Source organism: Perca flavescens, chromosome 6 (assembly GCF_004354835.1).
Source record: "Perca flavescens isolate YP-PL-M2 chromosome 6, PFLA_1.0, whole genome shotgun sequence".
In the NCBI taxonomy this organism is placed as follows: Eukaryota; Metazoa; Chordata; class Actinopteri; order Perciformes; family Percidae; genus Perca; species Perca flavescens.
The window spans coordinates 39,174,476-39,193,635 of NC_041336.1; the positions used below are offsets into that span (position 1 = coordinate 39,174,476).

The following is a 19,160-nucleotide window of genomic DNA, read 5'->3' on the forward strand; positions in this document are numbered from 1 at the left end:
ATTTCACGCTTTTTTGTTAAGTACATAATTCCATATGTGTTCATTCATAGTTTTGATGCCTTCAGTGAGAATCTACAATGTAAATAGTCATGAAAATAAAAAGGAAACGCATTGAATGAGAAGGTGTGTCCAAACTTTTGGCCTGTACTGTATGTATTTAGGCTATATTGAACTATATTGACTAATTTATATCTTTATACAGTGCCTTGCGAAAGTATTCGGCCCCCTTGAACTTTTCGACCTTTTGCCACATTTCAGGCTTTAAATATAAAGATATAAAACTGTAATTTTTTGTGAAGAATCAATTGGATATTTCAAACCTTTTTAACAAATAAAAAAGTGAAAAATTGGGCGTGCAAAATTATTCAGCCCCTTTACTTTCAGTGCAGCAAACTCTCTTCAGAAGTTCAGTGAGGATCTCTGAATGATCCAATGTTGACCTAAATGACAGAATCCACCTGTGTGTAATCAAGTCTCCATATAAATGCACCTGCTCTGTGATAGTCTCAGAGGTCCATTTAAAGCGCAGAGAGCATCATGAAGAACAAAGAACACACCAGGCAGGTCCCAGATACTGTTGTGGAGAAGTTTAAAGCCGGATTTGGATACAAAAAGATTTCCCAAGCTTTAAACATCCCAAGGAGCACTGTGCAAGCGATAATATTGAAATGGAAGGAGTATCAGACCACTGCAAATCTACGAAGACCCAACCGTCCCTCTAAACATTCAGCTCATACAAGGAGAAGACTGATCAGAGATGCAGCCAAGAGGCCCATGATCACTCTGGATGACCTGCAGAGATCTACAGCTGAGGTGGGAGACTCTGTCCATAGGACAACAATCAGTCGTATACTGCACAAATCTGGCCTTTATGGAAGAATGGCAAGAAGAAAGCCATTTCTTAAAGATATCCAAAAAAAGTGTTGTTTAAAGTTTGCCACAAGCCACCTGGGAGACACACCAAACATGTGGAAGAAGGTGCTCTGGTCAGATGAAACCAAAATCGAACTTTTTGGCAACAATGCAAAACGTTATGTTTGGTAAAAAAAGCAACACAGCTCATCACCCTGAACACACCATCCCCACTGTCAAACATGGTGGAGGCAGCATCATGGTTTGGGCCTGCTTTTCTTCAGCAGGGACAGGGAAGATGGTTAAAATTGATGGGAAGATGGATGGAGCCAAATACAGGACCATTCTGGAAGAAAACCTGATGGAGTCCGCAAAAGACCTAAGACTGGAACGGAGATTTGTCTTCCAACAAGACAATGATCCAAAACATAAAGCAACATCTACAATGGAATGGTTCACAAATAAACATATCCAGGTGTTAGAATGGCCAAGTCAAAGTCCAGACCTGAATCCAATCGAGAATCTGTGGAAAGAACTGAAAACTGCTGTTCACAAACTCTCTCAATCCAACCTCACTGAGCTCCAGCTGTTTTGCGAGGAGGAATGGGGAAACATTTCAGTCTCTCGATGTGCAAAACTGATAGAGACATACCCCAAGCGACTTACAGCTGTAATCGCAGCAAAAGGTGGCACTACAAAGTATTAACTTAAAGGGGCTGAATAATTTTTATTAATTTTTATGTTTTTTATTTGTTAAAAAGGTATGAAATATCTAATAAATTTCGTTCCACTTCATGATTGTGTCCCACTTGTTGATTCTTCACAAAAAATTACAGTTTTATATCTTTGTTTGAAGCCTGAAATGTGGCAAAAGGTCGAAAAGTTCAAGGGGGCCAAATACTTTCGCAAGGCACTGTATGTATTGCTTTATTTATTCATTTCAAGATGTATTTCATAGCCATATTAATATTTATGTAAAGCGGTGCAAAAAAACAGAGGATGAGTCGCTCAGGAAGTTGGGCTACAAGTTTCCCTCAACTGCAGAATCAGACGCTGCAAAGCGGAAGTTAACTTCAGCGTGGTGTCAGATGAGTCCATACAGTCTATGGTCACATCGTGTTTTAGCCATTTTCAGTGCAAAATCTCCTCACGTTTCTTGCAGAAAATCCTCTTGCACGCCCCATACATGACAGGCCTTTTTTTCGCCATGTCTAAAATCACAGAGTAGGACTCCAAAGTCCTTTTAGCCTGTGCTGAAACACTGGTACACTGGCGCTGTTGCCTTGGACAATGACAACATCCGGTCTCAGAATATAAAAAAAAAAACAGGTGTTCTAGTGATTTTATTTTTTGTTATATGAAATAGAAAATCAAAATCAAAGCATATTTTAAATTTCTCTCATCTCCTTTTGACCATGAAAAGGAAAAACCGTCTTGTATTTTCAATTTTCTAATTTTGTATTTCAAAACGAAAATCAAATAACCATTTGTTTGTTTTTTAATATCTATTTATGAAATGAAAATCGAATGACGAAAAGATACACTGACCTATGACTAGACCCAAAGGAATCTGCGGATTGTTTTTTACAGTTTTCAGTGGTGATCCAGAATGAAAATCTGCGGCCTGTTAATTTGCTTGGGGTGGAGAAGTATTAACATTCTAAGTTTTATTTTAATTTGTTAAATAAAAAAAAAAAATCTGCTACACATTTTAATTCCTTGTGGCCCTGGTTATGATCTACTGCTGTACTTGTGGACACTGACCTGAATAAGACCTGAGTGATCTCAATGAGATTGTAAACAAGGTGGATGTCACAATGGTACATCTCCTTCAAAATATTACTGGAAGATGTACATGGCATCCTCAAAGATAACAGAGGTAGGTGTATTATTTTGTCTGGCTTTATACTGTAGGTGGCATGACCAGTGGGTGCCTAATATCCTGATATTCTGATATGTTTCTGTGATGAACGGCAACATAAATAAACCTTCACACGCCCAGAAAGAGGGCTACTAGGTATTAATATTTTTGGAATACCAACCAAATGTGTCCGTAGCATCAAGTTTCCAAAATTCAAGTTGGGAGGATCAAGCAGGGTACAAAAAAACAAATAACCATAAAACGAAAATAGAGAGAATAATGTTCCAGTCCGCCACGATGCAAAGCAGCATGCTCGACCAGGCTAAATGGGATGTTATCACCTCCTGACATGCATTTAAAAGAATAGTTTTAGCGATCCAAGCTAATTCAGCCAAAATAATAAGTCACTAATCCACTTTCCTTAATTCCCTGCTTCATTTTCTGGATCCATCCATTTAAAGTGATGGTTCGGAGTAATTTCACCCTAGGGTCCTTTGCACCATGACCTTGAGCCAAACGCCCCCCCAGAAGCTTTTTTCACCTGGGTCTAACATTGGGAGAGTTAGCGTAGAGTAGCGTTATCAGCTGATTAGCTTAGCGCAGGGGCTAATGGATCCAGTGATGTATCTCGTAAATGACCCCACTAATAATGCCCAAAATGATACCAAACTTCTACACTAGTACAAATAGGTTATGTACTCATAAAACGATGGATTGGAAAGTTTGTAAGTACACCAGAAGTTTATGTAAATAACACTTGCCTGCTGGCTTCTGCTCTCTGCTGTTGTTGCTGCTGCTGTAAGACGAGTGCTTAGGGCCGTCTACAAATTGCAACACCAAAAAGAGATGCAACCAAAATATTTTTAATTTAAGTTTTTTTTTAAGTAAGTGCTGTAGTATAACTAGCAGGAGACAAGTAATAACTGAGGTAAGTTTGGAGACATTACCTTATTTAATCATTAAATTAATAAATATTTTTGTTGTATCTTTGTATCTTATCTTTTCGGTGTAGTAATTTGTAGACGGCCCTAAGCACTCGTCTAACTGCAGGTAGCAGCAGCAGCAGCTAGCAGAAGAGAGCAGGCAAGTGTTCGTAAACTTCTGGTGTACTTACAAACGTTCCAATCCATCGTTTTATGAGTGCATAACCTATTTGTACTAGTGCAGAAGTTTGGTATCATTTTGGGCATTATTAGTGGGGTCATTTACGAGATACAAACGTGGGTCCATTAGCCCCTGTGCTAAGCTATTCAGCTGATTACATTACATGTCATTTAGCTGACGCTTTTATCCAAAGCGACTTACAATTGCTCTATATATCAGAGGTCGCACGCCTCTGGAGCAACTAGGGGTTAAGCGTCTTGCTCAGGAACACATTGGTTGCTGTATCGCAGTGGGAATCAAACCCGGATCTCACACACCAAAGGCACATGTCATATCCACTGTGCCATCACCACCCCCTGATAGCGCTACTCTACGCTAACTCTCCCAATGTTCGAACCAGGTGAAAAAAGCTTCTGGGGGGATGTTTGGCTCGAGGTCATGGTGCAAAGGACCCTAGGGTGAAATTACTCCGAACCATCACTTTAAAGCTGTCTCATCTATTATCCTTAAAATGTTGTGAGACTAACAAGGCAGAGAGGCTGATCATTTTTTGTCTTGGCATTGAGAGAGCTGGGTAGACCAATCATCATCCAGATTTTAAAGGGTCTGTCCTCAACAAGGGCAAAGAAGGCTTTTCTGCAGACAAAGGACAGATACCGGAATAACAGCTCTATTAGTGAAACTCGGAGACATGAACAGGTGACGTTCTCGTCTGTAGATTCCAATATTGAAGTTGCTGAACAATTTCCTGTGGATGTGACAGCAACAGGCCTTGTATATGTGTAATATGTTTGGAATATGATTTGATATGACAGACTCTGCCATCTACAGCTCTAAAAAAAAGCATGCAAGTGGATTTGAGTGATGACATAACAACACTTCACTCCACAGTCAGTCGGATGGTAATATTATCCTGCCTTTTTTTTTTTTACTTTTTGGGGGGCATTTTCGGCCTTTATTTTTGACAGGACAGTAGAAGAAATGAAAGGGGAAATAGAGGGGGGAATGACATGCAGCAAAGGGCCGCAGGTCACAGCCCCAGGCCCGCTGCATCGAGGAGTAAACCTCTATATATGGGCGCTCGCTCTACCAACTGAGCTATCCGGGCACCCTATTCTGTCTTTTTTGTGCTGATGTAATTCCTCCTGGAAGGGGAGACTGACATTAATCCACGATAGTTTGAGGAATCTGTGAGATGGCTATAGTTTGCACATTAATTGAACTTCATCACCCATACGGTATCTTATTTTTAAAGACAGGCCATTAAGATATGTTGGTTGGGCTGTGAAGATTAATGATATTATTATAGAGTATTACTTGAAACACTGGCGCACATTGGCTAACAAGAAAAATGGTGGCATCATTCAAAAAGTGTCACTGACCGAGCATTTATCAGGTTAGCACAGAGACATTTTTGCAGAATGTTCTACGATTTTTCACACAGCTGTTAACCCCAAACACCAAAAACAGAGCTCAGCTTCATGCTAAAATCCAACCAGCATGCCAATAGGATTCACATGCTTTCCTAGAGTTAGAGATTTTAATGAAAACAGTTACAGTTGCTACAGGACTGTGCAGAATAATGTCATCAAAAAAAGACATCAAGAGTATTTTTAACTGATATTTAAAGGAAGAAACTTCCAACAGAAAGAAACTAGTGAGGCAGAAATTTCAAAACCTCTTGCCACAGGTAGCACATCAGAATGTTATGTAGCTGCAAGACATTAGTTATTGTTTTATATTTATATATATATATATATATATATATATATATATATATATATATATATATACATATATATCTGTATTGTGTTGTCTCTATGGACCTCTGTGTCTTGAATAAAGTTGATTGATTGATTAACATTTAAGAAGCCTTTTCAGGAAACCCCTGTATTGCAATTATTGTATTCATTTATTTTGTTATATTCAGTTGTAAATTGAACATGTAAGTTCAACTTACAACTGAATGCAACAAAATGCCATCTGTGGGCGTTGTCGTCCCTAGTCTACTTACATAATCCAAGCGCTTAGCTTTGACTCAAGGTAATCTTGCATTTCTCCAAGCACGTCTACACAGCTTTGACCAATCCATTTACATGAGTTAATGCAGGGGTCTTCAATATTTTTTATTTTTGGAGGTCCATCTGCATTGACTCTGAGGACCCCCTAGGGGTCACGGACCACCTGTCGAAGATCCCTGAGTTAATGAATTTGAAATGTTCTGGATTTCCAACACCCCATATCTATTTAAAATGTTCTACAATACAGTTACAGTATGTTCAGTTGGGCATGGTGTGGATCTGTTTGATACCATGAGCTATCAAGCCTGAGTTGAATCAGACAGCAATACAGCATGCTTTTCATGCAAGTCATCCACACTGACAATGCTTGAAAGAATAACCTTAGCTATAGAGTTTCCACAACAGAACACACACGCACGCACGCACGCACACACACACACACACACACACACACACACACACACACACACACACAGAATAACCTTAGCTATAGAGTTTCCACAACAGAACACGCACGCACGCACGCACGCACACACACACACACACACACACACACAGAATAACCTTAGCTATAGTTTTCACAACAGAACACACACACGCACACACACACACACACACACACACACACACCACAAATAGTTTAGAAGCCTGGGACTACTTCAGGAGCCAACAGGATAAATTGCATGTAGTGACCCAAAAATTTGAAATTGAAAAGGGCAAAAATAATCTTTACAGCTGTTATGGAAACTCTTTAGCACAATTTGAGGATAGCAATCTGCTGTGCCTTTATACAGTTGTTGAACTAAAACCATAGTTTAGCTCAGAGTTTTAGCAGCGGAAAACAGACGCCTGGTCAGCAGCATTGCTCAGCATATCACAGCGTATCCAATCAGCTCTTCAGTCACATCATCCCACTTCATCAGAGCGCCTGATGTCTGTCTGCTGGGTGTGCACTCGCTGTGCAGTATGCTTCAATTCAGTGCACTCAGAGAGAGTTCAAATGTTTCCTAAGCTGTATGCTTCCCAAAGCTAGCTCTGCGCTCACTACTCACACTCTCAGCCTGAATGATCAATCTGCATCTCTGGAAGTGAAAAGAGAAGGAGGGCATAGGGGCCATCAATCAACTACAACCACAGCCCATTGGTTGCGTGGAGAACGTAAGTGCACATGGGGCACAGAGCGATATGTCTACTTTTTACGGCATAGGGTAGCTGTCTGTGAATGTCTCATTATTATCAAAGAGGAGCAATAATGGTGAACACAGCAGGAGAAAAAACAGAGAGTAGCTATAGACATTCACACGACATGCAGTAGTTAGAAACAACACTGACATGCTCTGTTAGTATGTAGCCTAAAAAACTGAAAGGCTCCAGTCATATTTTTTTGAAAATAAACAAAGGTAAGGAAACGCCATTGTCAATCTTACCTGGGTGAGTTCAGGTATGTCATTTTTGTCTATTCCCACTTGCTGTAAAAGAAGACAGTGACATTTCAATTCAACCATTACCAAGCCAGATTTAGCTGCTATTCAGTGATATAACGTGCTCTGCAGGCTACCTCAGCAATTTTGAAGAATTCTGAAACCCGAGTCATTCGTGTCAGGAATCTTTTGTAGATCTCCAGCCCGTCTTTACACTGGCTTCTCTTCATCTGGAAAAACTTTTCTGGATAACAGAGATTGGGAAATGTGAATTATTATTTCTGTTAAGGTAAAGCATAATGCTGGTGAAATTGATGTTGTTTTTTTGTCAACAAATCCAACAAGACCAAAATCAACAATTCAATTTATTCAACAATGGTAACACTTTATAATAACCATCATTAATAGATGGTAAATTGATAGTTAAATAATCTTTATTTAATTGTCATTTAACTGTCAGCAAACAGTCATTTTACTCTTAACAAACAATGAAATTATAATTAATAATAGTGATCGACCGATTTATCGGCCAGCCAATATATCGGGCCGATATTTGCGTTTTTAAGTGTATCGGCAGTGGCCGATACGCGGCTGCTGCATTCGCCGATTTTCCCGGGATTATTTACAGACAGGCGTCCACACAGGCAGCTCTGAGTTGCAAAGGGGGTAAGCTTCGCTTCAGAACTCGAACCTCCTATGGCGCCATTTTGATGCTACAAAACGATCACCTCCCATTAGCATCCCATTGACTTCCATTAATTTTGACGTCACTTTGACAGCAAATAACTTTACATCTGAAGCGTTTAAAGACTCTATTTGTCCGTTGTTTAGTTCTAAAGAAACACAACAATGTATAAAAGGCTCCATTACCTTGTATCTCACGTTATGGTTCTGTAGCAGACGTTTTTGTAAAAATAGGCTAACGATTGTGTCACATAGTAGAGGAATTACCGTATAGTACAGGAGAAGCTCGCAGGCAGTTTGGACTCACTGTACATTAGCTGTTTAGGTTTAATTACTAATGTTAACTAGCATTTTAGTGATCAATAATTAGCCTGTGTCTATGTTATCTCCTTACATATACCTACACACTCTCCGTCTCTGTAAGATTGGGAATGATTGAGATTTCTCTCGGCACAGCTACCAGAAGACTTCACACTTTCAGACACGTTGCTCACGTCACATCTACGTCTTCAAGCTCAGTTGGAGGCTGCTCAGTAACACTCAGCAACGCTCAGCCAGCACCTAATATGCTTCTAATATCCTTCAATGGTCTCCGTCCAGAGCAACGGGATCTGTTAGTCCATTCTTATATATATATATATATATATATATATATATATATATATATATATATATATATATATATATATATCTGTCTATGCTACAGACGCTGCAGTTCACGTGCAGACCATGCACTGCCCCTCCCCCACTAGCAGAGTGTTAGAAGCCTGCTCTTCAAGACAACGGTAAGTTTTAAACTTTCAAAGCATCTTTTAACTGTTTAAGCTGAAATATTGCCATACACTTTGAAAGTGGAAACACATTGCTCTATACAGTACAGGCCAAAAGTTTGGACACACCTTCTCATTCAATGCGTTTCCTTTATTTTCATGACTATTTACATTGTAGATTATCACTGAAGGCATCAAAACTATGAATGAACACATATGGAATTATGTACTTAACAAAAAAGTGTGAAATAACTGAAAACATACATAATTCAACATACAACAACATATATTCTAGTTTCTTTAAAGTAACCACCCTTTGCTCTGATTACTGCTTTGCACACTCTTGGCATTCTCTTGATGAGCTTCAAGACGTCACCTGAAATGGTTTTCCAACAGTCTTGAAGGAGTTCCCAGAGATGTTAGCACTTGTTGGCCCTTTTGCCTTCACTCTGCGGTCCAGCTCACCCCAAACCATCTCGATTGGGTTCAGGTCCAGTGACTGTGGAGGCCAGGTCATCTGGCGCAGCACTCCATCACTCTCCTTCTTGGTCAAATAGCCCTTACACAGCCTGGAGGTGTGTTTGGGGTCATTGTCCTGTTGAAAAATAAATGATGGTCCAACTAAACGCAAACCGGATGGGATGGCATGTCGCTGCAGGATGCTGTGGTAGCCATGCTGGTTCAGTATGCCTTCAATTTTGAATAAATCCCCAACAGGGTCACCAGCAAAGCACCCCCACACCATCACACCTCCTCCTCCATGCTTCACGGTGGGAACCAGGCATGGAGAATCCATCCGTTCACCTTTTCTGCGTCGCACAAAGACACGGTGGTTGGAACCAAAGATCTCAAATTTGGACTCATCAGACCAAAGCACAGATTTCCACTGGTCTAATGTCCATTCCTTGTGTTTCTTGGCCCAAACAAATCTCTTCTGCTTGTTGCCTCTCCTTAGCAGTGGTTTCCTAGCAGCTACTTGACCATGAAGGCCTGATTCGTGCAGTCTCCTCTTAACAGTTGTTCTAGAGATGGGTCTGCTGCTAGAACTCTGTGTGGCATTCATCTGCTCTCTAATCTGAGCTGCTGTTAACTTATGATTTCTGAGGCTGGTGACTCAGATGAACTTATCCTCAGCAGCAGAGGTGACTCTTGGTCTTCCTTTCCTGGGGCAGTCCTCATGTGAGCCAGTTTTGTTGTAGCACTTGATGGTTTTTGCGACTGCACTTGGGGACACATTCAAAGTTTCCGCAATTTTCAGGACTGACTGACCTTCATTTGTTAAAGTAATGATGGCCACTCGTTTCTCTTTACTTAACTGATTGGTTCTTGCCATAATATGAAATCTAACTGTTGTCCAAAAGGGCTGTCGGCTGTGTATCAACCTGACTTCTGCACAACACAACTGATGGTCCCAACCCCATTAATAAGGGAAAAAATTCCACTAATTAACCCTGACAAGACACACCTGTGAAGTGAAAACCATTTCAGGTGACTACCTCATGAAGCTCATTGAGAGAACACCAAGGGTTTGCAGCGCTATCAAAAAAGCAAAGGGTGGCTACTTTGAGGAATCTAAAATATATCCTGACAAGACATGTTTTCAGTTATTTCACACTTTTGTGTTAAGTACATAATTCCATATGTGTTCATTCATAGTTTTGATGCCTTCAGTGAGAATCTACAATGTAAATAGTCATGAAAATAAAGAAAACGCATTGAATGAGAAGGTGTGTCCAAACTTTTGACCTGTACTGTATGCGCTTGCAACTATAGCTAAGCAAGTTTGTGGGTCCAAATGTAAAATGCAAATGCCTCGTCTATAAAACTGCTTGCCATTGTATTTAGGGAGCTGCAAATAGCTAAGTTGTAGGCTTTCCGTATGCATTCGGTAGCTGTTCCTAACACTGGTCATAGGATTAAGTAATGCTGACGTTGTTCCGTGGTATTTGTGGGAGGTTTGGACGGCTGAGACTCTCTCCCTACTTGGAGCTGGGCGGAGTTGCCATCGGACATGTAGTGTGTGTGTCTCTTGGTGTGTGTGTCTCTCGGAGAGAAGGAGAGAGTCTGGAGAGACACACACACCAGACTCTCTCCCTCTCTCCCTACTCGGAGCATTTTAAAGAAATGGCAGAGCAGATTCCGAAAACAATTCCAGTGTGGCAGGGTTTACATTTTTATGATGTAAATTGAGGAAGCAAAAGCAGTACCGGCTCCAAATATTGGCTCAAGAAAATCGGCAGCCGTATCGGTCATTGGCTAAGGCTAATGGGAAAAAAATCGGTATCGGCATCAGCACTAAAAAAATCCATATCGGTCGATCCCTAATTAATAATGTTTACTAATTATTAGTAGTGCTGTAAATTAACAGATTATTGTTACACACATTATATCCCTCATATACTACATTAGGTATCTGTTAATGATTAAAAAATGTTTGTAAACCTTTAAGAAACCATTTTTAAAACATCTATAAACATTACATAGATAGATGGAGCAGATATTCCTAACACTTTGTTAAGGGTTACTAGTTGCTTTGTAAACCGTCTATAAACAGTGTCTGGATGGTTATTATAAAGTTGCAACAGATGACTATAGTACCTTATTAAATAGTTAATAAATACTTTGTAAACCATCTATAAACATTATCTGGATGGCTGTTGTAAAGTTGCGAGTGATGTTTTTCATAGTTAGTTATTGCTTAGTAAATGCTTGGTGAAGCAATGATAAATGTGTTGCCCTTCATTCAATTATATAAACAAAATTATCTATATACATACATATATATGTACATATGTTCCAAATTATTATGCAATTGATATATATGATATATACACTGATTTTCCTAAATAGTTGTGTAATAGGAAAAATTACATTTAAGCATAATTCCTTATATTTTTATGTTTTATTTCTACTTTAATTCTCTCACAAATGCTGAAAGAGGTTATCTCATTCCCACATGTAAGGATGGCACCGAGATGTCTCTTGTGTTTTTCCTGATTGTCTTCATGTGTATCAGATTGCCTGTAAAAATTGTAGCGTCATAATAAGCCAAGTGCGTGTGTGCTGTCACTCTGAAGATGCATATAAGCCTAGTGTTCTTGTTCCCTCATTTGAGGTACTGACTCCACACTGGGCTGCAGCCTTTTGTGAAATCATGTTGCTCCTATATTTGCAAATATATATTTTTAATAAAATACAAAAATCCAACTTGGTTTTAGTCTCAGACTGTCTTATTTGTTTCACTTTGAAAACCCTTCCCCTGCTGCAAAGGAAACTTCCATTACAGTTGATGGAAATGACAGTCGGTATAACAATTAAGTCACCAACCGTATAAGTCAAATTTCATTGAACAAACCACCCAATGAAAACAGTATATTTTTCAAAAATAAAAAACTTAAAATGCACTGTTCCAAATTATTATGCACAACAGAGTTTTCAATGGGGTTGAGATCAGGGGAGGATCAATGAAATTCAACTTATACCCTGGACATGTTCGGACAGATGTTTGGGTTCAGGTCGGGCTCGCTCACAACAGCGCGATAAGGCATTGAACATTTAAAATTTAAAAAAGTTTATGTAGGTGCGCGCCTGTGTTAACGCACGCTTGTTGCCCCATGTGCGCTGATGCCCTCATCTGTTGACATTTCTGAATGCCTTCTTACAGCTGCTTAATAAAAGCTTTCCACACAAACAAATGTAGATGTGTCATTAGTATGATTTTAACTGTGTCGGGCTCGGGTCGGGCTCGGACATAAATATCTAAATGCCTGTCGGGCTCGGGTCGGGTTCGGTTACTGTTCTGTGCGACGCGGTCCGGGCTCGGACAGAAAAATGCGGCCCGATCCGCACTCTATCCCACATACAGTGTTCTGCTGCTGTAAATACTCACTAGAGCACCAGGTTGGTACTACAAATAAAAAATGTATAGAATAATCCTATATTTTAAGGGTACCTAACTTTTGTTCATTGATTATTTAATTAACTCCAGTGATAAACTGAAGGGAGTGACTCTTTACCTAGCAGGTTAATGATGCCGTCATTGTAGCAGGCATATAACTTGATCAGATCTTTGAAGAGCAGGAGAAAGCAGGCATTTATCACCCCATTGTTCAGGTCCTGTGCATGCACCTGCGGACAGAAATAAAAGCCAGGAGGAACAGTGTGGTTAGGGTTTTGAAGATGAACAGAGGGAGCACAAAATAGCTTTGAAATGATAAATTTCCAAACGGTATTTAATGAAAAAGAAAAAGACAATTTCACCAAAGGTGGATATTGTCACAGGCTAATATTGATGCAATGTATAAAAGTACTCTCAATGGTATATTTTTCCAGCCCCGCTTTTGGAGGCATGCCAAATAGAGAATTTTATATTACACAGTAATAAGTCGTTTGACATCAATACCACTGACAAGGGCATAGGTTTTGTTTCAACAGAGGGGTCAAAAAAGAAAGAAAAATGTTGCACGTTGCGCTGCAAGGTTAAGATAGTATGGTCCTCTCGAGGGGTGTCTGGGAAACATATATTAAGAGGTAAGAAGAGTATATACATGTTTTGAGCCCCCTGAACATTTATATGTACCTCTTTTGGGGAGTGGGTGTTGTGTCAAAATGTGATAAAATCTCTCCCCACTGCACATGCAGTTGCCAGCCACAGAGTCAGAAACAACTGCCTGAGGGTTAGGCCTGGGAGATGTGAAGTCAGCTAAAAAAGATCAGAGTCAGCGATATGACATCAACAGATGACTTCCCTAAGGAGCAGGTCCTTAGGCTTAAAAGTATCCAATTGGATTCTTAAGCAGCAGGTCCTGAAAACGGTTATTGGAGGATTTATTTTGGGGGAAGAAAGAGATTTTTAGTAAGCTGTCTGGAACTTACTCAGGTTTTGTGTGTGTTGAACTCTTTTCGAGCGCATTAAACTCTCATTTTTACATCTGATTCTTCTTGTGGATTTTTCTAAGACTTTTGGGGATTTTTGAAGAGATTTTTGAAGAGAAACAGGAAAAGTATTTGAAAAAGGGCAGTTGGCGTTTGGGTTCGAGCCATTAGTCTGACCTTGGCATCGGATCTATAATTTACTACAACATTTGTTGTCTTTCATATTTTCTGAGGGGGACAAATTTACCTCTTCTAAATATTGGGGTGGGGTGACATATCCCCTGCATCCCCCCCGAAATCTACGCCCATGTCTGACATAAATGCTTTGTTTCAATTACAGAAGACATCATTAAATCCAACCCTCTGATGGCCCTACATGTGAAAGGGGCTGTAATTGACATATCTTCATAGACTGCCTTTTGCTGCTTACAGCACTGAGCTTTGTTAAATCCAAGTGGCAGCTTTTATCTCGACTGTGTTTATCCCTCAGAAACTTCAGTAACCTTGTAACGTGACTTGGTTCCTTACTATCGAGTGTCACTCACTTCAAAATCCAGCAGTGAGTCGATCTGGCTCTGCAGGGTGGGCATTCCTTTCAACAGCTTCTCTACTGACATGGTCCTCATCACTCCTTCCGCTCTGAGACGGAGTCCGACAGAAAGAAATAGAAAATGTTAGAATTAAGCAGCAGCTCGCAGACAGAAAGACTGAATAGAATACCTGTCTGTACCTGCCACACATACTGTATAGTATCCACCAATATGTCTGATCTCTATTCTTTAGTCTGCATTTATATTTTTCAGTGCCAGATATGTAGCGAGAGGGACCTTGTGTCTGCCAGCTAAACAGAGCTGTCCGCTTTGTGAAAATGAGTAATAACCCATTCTGTATTCATCTCTGCATTCAGTACACACAGTAAAGCCATGCACTTGGCCCAACGCCGGGCTGGAGTCCATCCCACACAACGGCACCCCAGTGGGATGTGTGTTATTTTAATGGCTATGGAGGGCAAGTAAGAAAGGGGCATGTCCTGGTCCTGGATAAACTAACAAAGCTAAAAAATCAATAATAATGCTGAAATAGTCATGCAGGGCGGTGTCATGAGAAATGAGAAACGTTACCCTTTCTTGACTCGGACAAAGTCAAAAGACATCTGTCTGTAGGCGAAGGACTTCTCGTTGAGATAGCGGCTGTAGCGTCTAATGAATGTGGACATGTCGTATCCTGAGGAAGACACACTCATAGGTAAACACATGTTTGACACAGTGTGCAGTGTCAACTCAGTGCAGGGTATGAGTAGGCTCTTACAAGGCCTACGGAAACAAGATGTTACAAAGTTTCAAAATGTCTCGAATGCAATTGTGAAGAGTCTTTGCACCTTACACCTGTGATGAATATATGGGTGATACAATGGTGGAATAATCTCAGTCTTTAAAATAAGAGTTCATTTTTAGAAAACAGGAAAAGATTAATACCACTCACTTGTCTGTATGTTAAGTATGGAGCTAGCTTAGCATAAAGACTAGAAACAGGGGGAAACAGATAGCCTAAGGTTAAAAGGAAAGAAATCTATGTGCTAGCATCTCTATAACTCACTAATTAACATGCTACATCATTTGCATGAGCTGTACCAAAACCATCATGTAAAAAGAAGTTACAAAATCACACAAGCTGTTTCCCCCTGCTCCAAGTCTTCATGCTTAGCTAAGCTAAGCTAATCGCCTGGCTGTAGCCTTATATGTAACAGACAGATATGAGTAGGGTGACCAGATTTACCAGAACCAAAACCGGGACACTTTGCGCGCGACTGTAGTGCTCGTGCACACACACACACTTTTTAACGTGAACATGTGCCAGCCCAGGTCAGACATAGACACAGATAGATTAGACACAATTTTGGCAACAGCACACGTAGGCCTACTGCTCACAACATAATGGGGTATCTCAGTTAATATTCATGAATTTTCTTGGTATGTAGCCTACATATCTAAGAAATAATATAGTGTGTGAGTTTCGTGTGGTGACCAGACGTTCCGGTTTGACCGGGACAGTCCCGATTTTCAAATGTTTGTCCCGAGTCCCGACAAAAGCCTGTTGGGACACTAAAATGTCCCAGTTTACACCAGGAGCGGCGTCAGCCGATTTTGTCGGGTCTTCAGCCCCGAATGTTTTGAGTGTAGCCCCGAATGTAACTTTGTCCAGTTTATTTTTCCGAGGCGAATAGAACAGGCAGCTACGTGCGGGGTCCGACCATGCTGTATTTGTTGCTATCACCTAGCAACCGTCTCTCCGTGAGGAAAGCCGGGTGAAGTTTTGGGAGGAATCCTAGCCACATCAGTGTAATAGCCTACATTGATGCCATCAACACAAAGTTTAGGAGCGCAATGCTAATGATTTAGTTTGAAGTTCCTGTGACGTGATGTTTCCAGTCTACGGTTCAGACTCAGACACACGGAGCTCTGCAGCAGACCTGCTTGTGTCCACTCTTTCTGTAAAATGCAGCTTCAGGTTTATGGACGCGCTCAGCTGTGGCCATGCTGCGGTAGATGTGTTGCGTTTGTGTCCCGTTTATTTCTGTAGTTTCTGTTTTCCACCTCCGATGTAGAGCAGCGTTCAGTTACTTCTCTAGCTAAACGATTTGTCTCATTCAGAGACCAGAGACCCAAACAGGACTCTGTGTCAGTCAGGAGGTCTGAGATCTGCTGTATCAGCAGAGCAATCACGTAATGCACAGCAGACTATATGGTGCAGGTATAGATTAGTTTCTGAAATATAGTGACTTTATTCTTTATTCTTCTCTACTAACCTAACTTTATTTTTCTCAATGTCACGACTCATCGTCTCCTCCAAATCACAGAGAACACATATACTGTATTTTGAAGGTGCACAAAGTTTTGGACATGAGCAGAAATCTTGCTCAAACACATCTGAAATATTACAGTCCAGGGGTCTATTGTAAATTAAAATGAATTAATGTATCATTGAGGTGAATAATTGTATGCACATTTAAGGAGGTTACTTCCTCACCAAAAGACGCCAAACAGGAAGGAGGAGTAGCCTAAATGATGCCTAGGCTACAGATATTTGCAGGTTGCAGTATACAGTTACAAGTTACAAGTTACTTCCCCCAAAAAGTAATTGAGTTAGTAACTCAGTTACCACATTGTAAAAGTAATTAGTTACTCAGCAAAGTAACTGTGACGTTATTTTTTATGTTCTATAATGCTATTACGTTCTATAACATCTTTAACATCAAAGATGTTGCTGACCCGAAAAATCGAGCGTTGCTTGTTTTAACAGAGTGGCTCTGTCTCCTTGGCTGGAGCTCACGCTAGCTGTATTTACTGTGGAGACTATATACTGTGTATGGGGGGAGAGCAGAGAGTCAGAACAGTGAGAGAAGCCCGTGATGTTGGCGGAAAGAAAGAGAAGCGCTATGACTCCAGCTGATACGGACACTGCCACATGTGTGCAAAAAAAGTAATTTGCCACTGTGGTAACACCACCAATTTGCATAAACATATTAAAGCAGTTCACCCGAGAGAGAACTCCGAGCTGCAAAAAAAGTTGAGGAAGGAGGAGGAGGGGGGAGAACCCCACACCAGACCCCCTAACACAGAGACAGGTCTCTGGCAGAGGCTTTTCAGCCAAGAAATAAGGAGTATCCAGGTAATCTCCAGCATTAAGCCATGTTGTTCACAGTGATCAGACAGGCAGTTAGCAGACTGATAGAACTACTATCATAAATTCAGCCAGTTGAAAAAAATCTTAATTGTTTCACTGGAACTCAAAAATATACACTTAGGCCTATATAAAGATATATATATACCTCAAACCTGAAATATGAATATTGCTGAATATAATAACCCTTTGTGTTAACTGGAAAAAAATGTATTCCTATGTAAGCTACATGCAGATTACAGTTACAGACTTATTATGAATATTAGTAAATATTAGTAAATAAAAACATTTAGATTTGCCTAAAATCTTTGTCCTGTGTTTTATCATAATCATAATCAACTAACTAAAGGCAAAATCACAAAATGATTTGATGATCGTGACGTTACAAGTAAAAAGTATCGGTTTCGGTATCGATGTCGGCGATACTAGCCCTGTATTTACTTGGTATCGGATCGATACCAAAATTCCCAGTATCGCCCAGCCCTATTTAGTGGTAGTCAGAGCGTGCAGCGAGACAGCGTGAGCAGGGCATCCGCCCACCCAGCCAATCATCATCGCATTTGCAACGGTGTCATCATCCCCCCGCGCTCTCTCCAGGCAGCTGGTGTGTAGCCAAAGCCTGACACCTTGCGCTTCATTCAACCAAGTAACGCGGCACTTTCCATTCTCAGTAACAATAACGGTGTTGCAACGATGGGAAAAGTAATTCATTAGATTACTCCGTTAATGAAAAAATAACGCGTTAGTAACGCCGTTATACTTACACGCCGTTACTCCCAACACTGTGCATGGCACTAAACAAATTATTTGTAACTGCTGCCACAGGCTTGAACTAAAGTTATGGTAACACTTAAGTAAGAGTACATGAATTATGAATTCATACATGAATTAATTCATGATTTGTGCATTACTTCATTCCTTTATATCTTATGAATCATCAGGAATTGACATGAGTTCATAGCCTCTCATTCATGACCTCATGCATGAACAACACATCAACTAAAGCATTAGGTAATGTGGCTACATCATTATGCACAAGTTGTGTGCAAATCAGAATTTGCGTATGTCGCCAAATTCATTTCCTTGTTTCTGATATGAAGACGAGATGTGTGTGACTCGAACATCTCACATTTACCAACAAAACGTACAGCAAAAGAACGTGCAAAACATTTCAGACCGTCCTGCCAACCTGTATACATTTTAACATCAATGTACACTGGAACGATTTTTCACTATAAAGTTGCTGAAGCTGCTGCTGTTTCAATCCTATCAACTCTCTGCAGCGGGCGGGATGACCTAAATTGAGGACAGCTCCCACAAAATCAGGCATTTTGGGCCTAACAATAAGTAGCTGGAAACTTCCCGACGGAGATCATCAGGCATGGTTCTTCCAAGGGAGACCAGGGGACGAGGCCAACAAAGGCGGGGAAAAGAGGCAGACGCGGCGGGGTTCGCCAGAGGCCACAGGGCATTCATGAGTGGGAGGGTGTGAATATGAATTAGAGACATGAAGGGACCAGGGAATATAAACACAAATAGGCTCTCTCTGCAGCCCGGCAAGAACAAGCTTACTACAGTGACACATGGACATAAAAGAATGCCCCACACACACACACACACACACACACACACACACGCACGCACTTGTATACATCCATTCAAGAGCGAACGTTGATATCGCATCAAGGGTAATAGTACAAACAGTGCAAAGGCTGCAAAGTATCACCTCTGACGCGCCAAACTTTATAATGGGCGACTTTAACCACTGTAGGCTTGGAAAGTCGCTAAGTAACTTTTTCCAATATGCCACATATTGGGAAAAGACAGGCAACTCAAAACCGGGACTATCCCAGTCAAACTGGGATGTCTGCTCACCCTAGATATGAGAGTG

At 40.6% G+C, this 19,160-nt stretch overlaps 1 protein-coding gene across 1 annotated transcript in view; it reads right to left on the reverse strand.

Annotated features, from left to right (window-relative positions):
- snap91a (synaptosome associated protein 91a) overlaps window positions 1-19,160 on the reverse strand; it is a 73,885-nt gene that overhangs the window by 26,440 nt on the left and 28,285 nt on the right. The window contains exons 4-8 of the mRNA XM_028580818.1: window positions 14,710-14,812; window positions 14,134-14,227; window positions 12,730-12,841; window positions 7,397-7,503; window positions 7,266-7,307 (exon numbers count right to left, since the gene is read on the reverse strand). Coding sequence (XP_028436619.1) covers window positions 7,266-7,307; window positions 7,397-7,503; window positions 12,730-12,841; window positions 14,134-14,227; window positions 14,710-14,812 — 458 coding nt within the window. The remainder of the gene's footprint in view (window positions 1-7,265; window positions 7,308-7,396; window positions 7,504-12,729; window positions 12,842-14,133; window positions 14,228-14,709; window positions 14,813-19,160) is intronic.